This window comes from Coffea eugenioides, chromosome 9 (assembly GCF_003713205.1).
Source record: "Coffea eugenioides isolate CCC68of chromosome 9, Ceug_1.0, whole genome shotgun sequence".
In the NCBI taxonomy this organism is placed as follows: Eukaryota; Viridiplantae; Streptophyta; class Magnoliopsida; order Gentianales; family Rubiaceae; genus Coffea; species Coffea eugenioides.
Window position 1 is genome coordinate 551,520 of NC_040043.1, and position 9,488 is coordinate 561,007.

At 36.9% G+C, this 9,488-nt stretch overlaps 1 protein-coding gene and 1 pseudogene across 1 annotated transcript; both read left to right on the top strand.

Annotated features, from left to right (window-relative positions):
• The first annotated feature begins 1,902 nt into the window (after positions 1-1,902).
• On the top strand, positions 1,903-3,559 carry LOC113783169 (putative FBD-associated F-box protein At5g56410). The gene is made up of 3 exons (XM_027329236.1): positions 1,903-1,959; positions 2,631-2,666; positions 2,936-3,559. Exons 1-3 carry the CDS (start codon positions 1,903-1,905, stop codon positions 3,557-3,559), a joined length of 717 nt encoding a protein of 238 aa, XP_027185037.1.
• A 667-nt stretch (positions 3,560-4,226) lies between these two features.
• Positions 4,227-5,056, top strand: LOC113783170 (annotated as a pseudogene).
• Positions 5,057-9,488: the final 4,432 nt, after the last annotated feature.

The following is a 9,488-nucleotide window of genomic DNA, read 5'->3' on the forward strand; positions in this document are numbered from 1 at the left end:
CAAAAAGAAAGGAAAGGATTGGATTGATACATGACTCTAGACCCATGGGTTATTTAGCAATTTGGTTTAATTGTTTTGACCCGCGATTTCAGTTTAAATGCTAACAGATTTTGCATGGTTTTTGCCTGGGTTGAGTCTTGGCCAATATGTTATTTCTAGATCCATGGACTACTTAATAACTTGAGTTAATTATTTTGAATCCATAGTTTTAGCTCAAAAGTTCTTTGGCCAGGATTTAAATTAATCATTTTAAATTTGTGGTTTCAACTCAAAAGTTCCTTAGGTTAGCTCTTGAGGCTAGGGCGTTACAGTACCTAAAGCTTACCATTTTTTAGGCCTAGCATGATTCTTCTCACTAAATTCCTGATACATAGTGTTGAATTTAGATATGCCTGACTTGTGTATATTGACAGTTAAGTTTTCATTGGGAAACACCATTAAAATATATATATATATATATATATATATATATATCACTTCCAAAGGTTTCTAAGGAAACAGAAGAGGGTGAAACGTTCTTTCTTTTTTTTTTTTTCCCCCTAAGGAAGTTAGGAGTGTGTACATTTTAACAAAAGAATCAACAAGTCATTACAAATGATAGGCAGCTTCCTAATTTTGGATCAAGAATCTCGCAAGTTGATTTCTATTCAATTCAAATCGATTCTTTTTATTTTTGTAACTTTTGTTGTAAATTCATACAATTACAGTTTGAATGTAAATCCGAATTTATCAATCTATACAAAAGTTGATGATTATATCAAACTATACAACCTACGCCAAATATAATAAGAATTACACGAATCAGTTTGAATTGGACAAACTTAATTTATTAGGTATCTGATCATCCCATTTTTTATATAACTATGAATTAAGTAGTTGAAACGGTGTTTTGGACATTGTTGTATAATAGTACGAAGAATTACTTAAAAGTACAAAATTGGTACAGCAAAAATCTACAGTTCATAATAATGAATTGCAATTACCGAGTCAGTTAGCCAGTTGGCGGGTCCAAGACACCAATGTTTCCCCAGCTCATATAAACCCAATCCCCTGTCAGGCCTCTGGATCCATTTCTGTCTAAAATTGAGAATTAATTCCGGAATTGAGGAAGATTTGGGGGAGATAGGAAGATTGGGGATGAAGAGTGCACAGACGAGCAGGGAGAATTGGGATAGAGGGAGAAATAGAGAGAGAAAGTAGCAAAAGAGGGAAATTCTGTTATATTGCTGAGATGTCTTTTTCCACCAATCACTGCTGTACAAATAAGATGAAGTAACCGACTCCGAGTGTTGCCAACTAATTCTGTTATGCGGACAAACGACGTCGCGCTACTTAGCTTGGGTCTTCCACGACGTCGTCCGACTTATTACTAACTCTGCTAACAAATAAATGGAACGACAACGTTTGCGCATTGGGGCAAAATCAATTGGTCTAATTTGGGAAATCAATTGCTGCGTCCTGACATTGAACGACAACGTTTGCGCATTGGGGCAAAATCAATTGATCTAATTTGGGAAATCAATTGCTGTGTCCTGACATCCCCCGCCTATTTGCAGCTCCAAAGCCACCGGGGCCAACTTTGGTAGTTTCCCTGATTTTGCCCCTCAATTTTCCCGGGAACCCCAAACGATGTATAAGTACAACCCCATATCGAAAAACATATTAAAACTAAGTCATTTAAAAAAATATTAACAAAAGAAAAACCAAGTCCAATTCTTGATTCCATACGTTCTCATTAACATAACATTCCCATTTTGGCAACAATATCATACAAAATCTTCAAACCCGTTTTATATTCTCCCCAGATCCGAATTTTTGTGTTATTTTCTTGAACATTTTAAAAAGATAATATCATACTTTCTTTTTTGCATTGTGCATTTTCATTAAAGGGTTCTTCTGATAATGGCTGGCCGTTACGATTCCAATCCGTTTGCTGAAGAAGAAGTGAACCCTTTTGCGGTAAATTCCCATTCTTCTTCTTCTTCGTCTTTCAACAATTTTAGAGTATTATTTTTTAAACGTCTCAAATGTTCGAAAGTGTATGTGTGTGCATTCAGTGTGTGTGTGTGGTTTTTTTGTAATGCTTGTTCTTGTTATCTTGTCAAAACTTGTTATATGCTTTGATGAAGAATCGAAAAGTTTGATGGTTTTCTGATAATAAGATTGAAACCTTTTCCTTTTTGTCTGCTAGAATTATTTGCTGATGATCATATTGAGCGTAGCCCCAGTTCCACCCCCCACGTGGACCACGGTCTTCAGTCCCTCAAACCCTCTGTCAACTTCCAAAATCTTCTTCATGGTAATGGTGGAGTGATTAGACATTCCCTGGTTAAACACCTTGTTGAATCTGGGATCGGTTCCGTGATATTCCGTAGGCCCTGTTGAAAGGGATTCCTCCGTCAAGAACCGCATCCTTTAAGTGATACCTGCAGCTGGTAAAATAATTAAAGCAGCAAGCCACTAAATTAAGTGCTCAAATTACAAGTTTATAAAGGATCAATTAGTTGAGTTTTGAGCTGATTGGACCGGAGCTAGCAGCATTAATTGATAATCTCAAAGCATTTTTTTTTTAATTTTTTTTTAAGAAAAGATGCCTTTTATTATTTTTTTTTGTTTTGTTTTGTGGGCAGGGAGCTGATTGGACTCGTAGGCAAAGGTCACACAGAGTACGTATTTTCTCGTTAGGTAATCATGGAATTAGTGCCAAAATGGACACCTTGAGTAAGGAGTGCGCAATTATATCATATGCATCAGCCATAGACAATCAAATTCTGAACAAATAATTATATCATATGCATCAGCCATTGTGTTGAAATTTTAGATACCGATCGACTACAGATGAAATGTATTCCAGTGCAATCAAGGAAATTCTTAATACACCGATGAGGTTCCCCATTTCTTTTATGTTTATGGTTATTTCTTTTATGCAACTTAGCATCCTGTTTTCCCATTTCTTGCCCTTCTTGTTGATCAGTGGAAACACCCTTTTTTTTTGGCTGGGAAGATATCATTGGATCAAGATCCCACCGCCAATTCTTCAAATAGGATTGATAGAATTAGTGCCCTTCTCCTTTGCCAAATTTTGTCATTTCTCCCCATGAAAGAAGCCGCAGCCACCTCAATTTTATCTCCTCGATGGCGATACCTTCTCACTTCTATTCCAGTTATTAATCTCGTATTTAATGACACTTCAGACGAATTAGATCCTATTCAACGTGAAAATTCTCATCTGAAGTTCTCTAGATTTATTGATTTTTGTATTAACTTGATACGGCAACGTAACACAGCTCCCATAAGAAAATTTGGGCTCACAATCTTCCCACCGTGGCTATGTGAACGGTTTCAGTTGCAAATGGACTCCTTGATATCTGCTTTACCGTTGTGCAATGTTCAAGAACTTGAGATTTTTCTGTTTGAAAATGATGCTGAACGATCAAATCTATTGGGAATATTTACATGCAAAACACTAGTTGTTCTGAAAATGGATAGACAAGTTGATTTGGATATACCCAATTCGGTTGCTTTACCAGATTTGAAGGTGCTGTGCCTGGAATGTTAAATTTAAATTTTGCATAATTGTCATTAATCCAACAGTGTCAGTGTAGAAAAGATTAATTTAAAAAATAATCTAGCAAAGAGATTCGCAAATTGTTCCAAACATATTTAAACTAAAAACCAATAACAAAGATAAAGAATACCAAGAGTACCAATTAGACTAGGCCAAATGAGAAACAAAGGAGAAAAAGCAAATAAAAGAATAATAATAAATTAAAAGTATGTGATACTTTTTGGGCTCCTAAAATCGGAATCATGTGGTGGTCAGGCGATGTTTTAAGATTAAAAATCTCCCAAAATAGTTTTTAAAATTAAAATAGTGCGATTTGGAAGTGAGAAATTAAATAAATACAAATGCAACAAGTGAGGGACTATTCCCATCATTTCTCTAGATAAATTACAGATGTTGAAATTGCAGATTTTGGTTAGAAGCATGGCGCCTAGTTTGTATCCATTATAGCACTCTTACCAACCAAATTGTTTGTTTTGCGCCCATTCTAGAACTAGGGAAAAGAGTCTCAATGACCCTTCAACTCTTTCTCAGGTAAAGTTTTAGATTTGGCCCTCGATCTAATAAAATAGCATATTTATGGTCCTTCCGTCAAATCCAGCAGTTAAAATTGACGAGAAGCATCATCTCGTGCGACACGCGACCAAATATCAAGGGCATTATGGTCTCTTTCCTAGAGAACAAGTTCAAGATGTCGCTAGGTCTTCCGGTGGCGGCAACGGCAACTGCGCCGATAACAATGGGGACAAAGAACCTCTACATCATTTCGGTGAAGAGAAGCAAAAGTACTGGGCTGCCTCGGAAACGATTTTATCATGCTCTGGCACATCGCAATCCATTGAGTGATTCCCATTTCCCTGTTCCTGTTGCCCATTCTCAATTTGATTATTCCAGTCATTATCCTCAGATATCTAATGATTCCAAAAAGATTGTTTTGCGGACATAGGTTGTGGTTTTGGAGGGCGTTTAATTAGCCTTTCGACGCTTTTTCCTGAAACCCTTATGATTGGAATGGAACTCAGGGATAAGGTGACAGAGTACGTAAAGGAAAGGATTTTAGCACTGAGGACTAGTAATCCTGGGCAGTATCAGAATATTTCAGTGGTTCGCACTAATTCGATGAAGTACATTCCCAATTACTTTGAGAAGAGGCAGCTTAAAAAGATGTTTTTTCTTTTCCCGGACCCTCACTTTAAAGAAAAAAATCATCGCCGTCGTGTTATTAGTCCTTACTTGCTGGATGAGTATGCTTATGCTCTTGCAGTTGGTGGAATTATTTACACCATTGCTGATGTGGAAGAACTGGGGGAGTGGATGAAATCTTGTTTGGAGGGGCACCCATTGTTCGAACCCCTTACCGTGCAAGAGCAGGAAGATGATCCAGTTGTAAAGCTTTTGAGTACTGCTACTGAGGAAGGACAGAAGGTTGCACGAAATGGTGGACAAACATACCAAGCAGTGTATAGATGCAGAACTGGTCCTATTGAATGATCAATCAGGCTTATCGTGAGGAGAAGCAAGAGCAACGGCAGCAGTGGTGGTGACACAGGTGGTGGGGTGGTGGAGGGGTCGGTGGGGCGGAGGTGCTTGGTAAACCATTCAGAGACTATAATACCCTTGATATTTGATCGCGCATCTCACGAGATAATGCTTCCTGTTAATTTTAACTGCTAGATTTGACAGAAGGGCCACGAATATGCTATTTTATTAGACCGAGGGCCAAACTTTTATTGTTAATTATTGGAGGATTAAAACTTTACTTGGAAAAGAGTTGGAGGGGCATGGGACTCTTTTCCCCTAGAACTATTACCAACCAAATAGTTACTTCTGGACTTTAAATTGGGTAAATTACTAATAATCTTCTAAAAAATTTGTGTATTGTCACATGATTCCTTAATGTTTTAAAATATCTTTATAATCACTCTATAATTTTGTGTAAAGTGAAAAATGGATAAAAAGTACCTTCAGTTATAGCAATTGATTCAAAAAACTATAAAGGTAATGCGGTAATGTGCGAAACCACAAGGGAATTTATTAGTAATTTACCTTTTTTAGTTTGATTTGTATGAGAGCCAAAAAATATTTAACTAGATTCTTTCAAATTAAATCCACCATGAAAGAATAGGGTCGGACAAATTGCCTGGACTTAAAATTATGATTTGTTTCCACAAACCAAGGTTTTGTTCAAGCTTTAATTAAAACTTGTGAGTTACGACGACCATATATCATGTATTATAATCATATAGAATACTAATTTCGATTATTTAAAATTAAGTACAGGCAGCCATAATATAAAAGTACGATAACGTGCCATGCCATGTACCATTTTTCTATCCCAATAAACAATTGGTATGAATTAATGTCTTTGAATCCCAACTAACCATGATATAAATCCACAGAATTTTCAACATTATTAAACTTTTATTTCCATTTTGCTGCACACACAAACTCATTCAAATCCAGAACGTTATATACTTTTGAAAATCCATTTTTCTTGATGCATAAATTACATTCAAAGCAACACATTATATTCAATCTGAAGTGGGAAGTAACATATAATTTCTACTACCTCTTCCTAGGCACATTAGTTGCTTGCTAGCAATACTAACTTCTGCTGACGATAATATGTATTTCTTGCAGTATTTGTGCCTTCTTAGAGCATTACTATGGGAGTTGAGGCCAATCCAACCAATATAAAAGCCAGAAAAATGCTTGAATGTGAACATGATCATGGAGATGCAACAAGAGATGATACAATAATGATGCCTGTAACCAATACAACGTTAGCAACCTCAGATTCAGTGCTTGAGACTTCAGCTCTGCATGTTATCAGAACTTCCATTTTGACCAATATTCAAGAAAAGCACCTCTCTTACTCCAATTCCGCGTTTATCCTGACCTTCTTGTTGTCATTTACTACAGGTGCTCTCCCAATATTCTTGCAAGAGAGTATAATTTTGATGAGAGAGACCTCAAGCGGATCCTACAGAATATCTTCATATGTGATAGCAAAGAGGGGAATATCTCCCAATGGATTCAAAGAGTACGTCAGTGAAGCTGAAGCAGTGAAGGATAAGTGCCTATGGTTCAATTGGCATTGTAAGAGTTCGCCCCCTGCTGTACCTAGCTAGCAAGGTTTAGTTTTTGGGTGATTTTGCAGGCTTGATGTAGATGATTTGTTCAGTGTGAATTGCTAAGCACTTGAATGTATTTAGTGAGCTTTTTGGCCTTGTACAATAAAATTCCTATGAGGTCACTGGTACCTCTGTATTCTTCACTTTGTGGCAGTCACTGTAAAGGTTCTCCTTTCTCTCCCTTTTCTTCTTTCTTTTTCTTGGTTGTCCCGTTGCTGTATTGGCTGTAGCTGACTACCCCTAGGTACATGACATTTCTCTCAACTAAGGTTTTCCGTGTAAAGATCGCATTCACTGAGCTGAGTTGGATTGTATTAGTGGATTGTAAAGATCTCTTATAATTTTGTTGCATTCCTTTACTACTCCACTTCACTGGCTAGTTGGACTGAGACGCAAAATCGATGGATTCCTTTATTTCTGTCTGGTGGCTTGGATGGTTCTCTCAAAGGAAAATTCTTTTGCAGCTGCATTCATATCAGGAATGTCTTTGATTGCAGGCATCATGGGTGCGTTCTTCTTTTTTCTCGGGGTACTTCATATCTAACAAAGAAATACCCAAGTATTGGCTCTTCATGCACTACTTGAGCTTGATGAAGTATCCTCTTGAATGTCTTCTACTAAATGAGTTTGGAGAATACAGAGGCAGAGGGAAATGTGTAGAAGGTGTTGAAGCAGGATGTTTGATGCATGGTGATGCATTCTTGAGAAATCTAGGCATAGAAGAGTCACAAAAATAAAGTAACTTAGTTGTGATGTTGGCTTTCATCGTGGGCTACAGACTTCGCTGTTATCTGACTCTTTGGTATAGATCTTGCAGGACCAGAAGTTAGAAGCAACTAATGATACCCATTGCTGATAAATTTCCAGGGTGACCCTTTGTATATGAAAAACATGAGGAGCAGAGAAATGATCATGTTTTGAGAGCATGTTTTGAGAGTCAATTAGGAGTCTCACAATTACCAGCCTAATACACTTAGACTTGTTATAATGCCACTGCAAAATATTCATGAAATAACACTTTTATCCTTTTAAAAATGATCAATTGTTGAGTGGCAAAAGCTATAGTTGTCATTGCACACGAGGTTTGCTGTAGAACTAAAATGTGTGCTTTGACGATATCATTTGCCAATATCACTTGAAAATATCCCTTAATATAGATCAGATTAGTGATTGACCCAAAAAAAATAATTTTTTTATTCAATAATGCACTGGCATTCTGAGCTTCTGAATAAACAAGAAACATATCATTTCTGTTGTCTTCTGCGTATTTAGTTGGAAGTAGGTGTTTTGAAGTTAATCTTGTCAAACTGATGACCTTATGTATTATATCATCCAAATGAATTAGTTGCATGCTATGCCCATGCACGTGGAAATTGGAATGCATCTTAAGCCTCTGTGCCTGTTTATACAGTGTTGATTTGCCAGTTGGTGAATCAAGTTGAATAATGTCAACTCAGATGGTTGGCAACTAATCAAATCCAAGTACATAGCAAAATATTTCTGCCTGAAGGTGTTCAAACTCAGATTGGATTCATGGGGTTTATCCTGACCTTCTTGTTGTCATTTACTACAGGAGCTCTCCCAATATTCTTGCAAGAGAGGATAATTTTGATGAGAGAGACCTCAAGAGGATCTTACAGAATATCTTCATATGTTATAGCAAACAACCTAGTGTTTGTTGCCTTCCTTTTGCAACTATCTCCTCTTTACTACTCCACTTCACTGGCTAGTTGGACTCAGACGCAAAATCTATGGATTCCTTTATTTCTGTCTGGTGGCTTGGATGGTTCTCTCAATGGCAAATTCTTTTGCAGCTGCTTCAGTGCTCTGGTACCGAATTTCATATCAGGAATGTCTTTGATTGCAGGCATCATGGGTGCATTCTTGTTTTCTCGGGGTAATTCATATCTAACAAAGAAATACCCAAGTATAGGCTCTTCATGCACTATTTGAGCTTGATGAAGTATCCTCTTGAATGTCTTCTACTAAATGAGTTTTGGAGGATACAGAGGCCGAGGGAAATGTGCAGACGGTGTTGAAGCAGGATGTTTGATGCATGGTGATGCATTCTTGAGAAATCTAGGCATAAAACAGTCACAGAAATAGAGTTACTTGGTTGTGATGTTGGCTTTCATCGTGGGCTACAGACTTCTCTATTATCTGATTCTTTGGTATAGATCTTGCAGGACCAGAAGTTAGAAGCAACTAATGATACCAATTGCTGATAAATTTCCAGGGTGACCCTTTGTATATGAAAAACATGAGGAGCAGAGAGTGTTGTTATGTCTTTAAATTAGAGAAAATACCCTTTGTATATGCACTTTTCTTGGTCAGCTCTCTTGGCGTTCCTGATGGTTCGTTAAGCCCGATTGCTTTCAATTGGATTGAAGCAAACTCCTGGTCCTATTTTCAACACTAGCTTCTTGTATGTGATAAATATTTGCATGTGCTGAAGAGAAATTGGAACATCTCTATTTTGTACTACCAGCCAATATGTTAGAATTTAGAGCTTACTTCTACTGAAAGCTGACAAAAAATAGTTTACCGAGACTTATATTGAGAGAGTTGAAAAATGATTTTAGATTTCTCATTAAATAACTCTCTATTATTAATTGAAAGTGTAAGTAATAAGTCTACACAGATTTTTCGCGACAAACCTCAAAACAACACTATTCAAATCTCCCCTAACAAATCTCAACATAACATTTAGAACTCAGACAAATTTGAACTAGTCAAAAGCAAAAAATGTGGTACAACTCTAAGAACTAGGCTTATTCAATTACTAATTT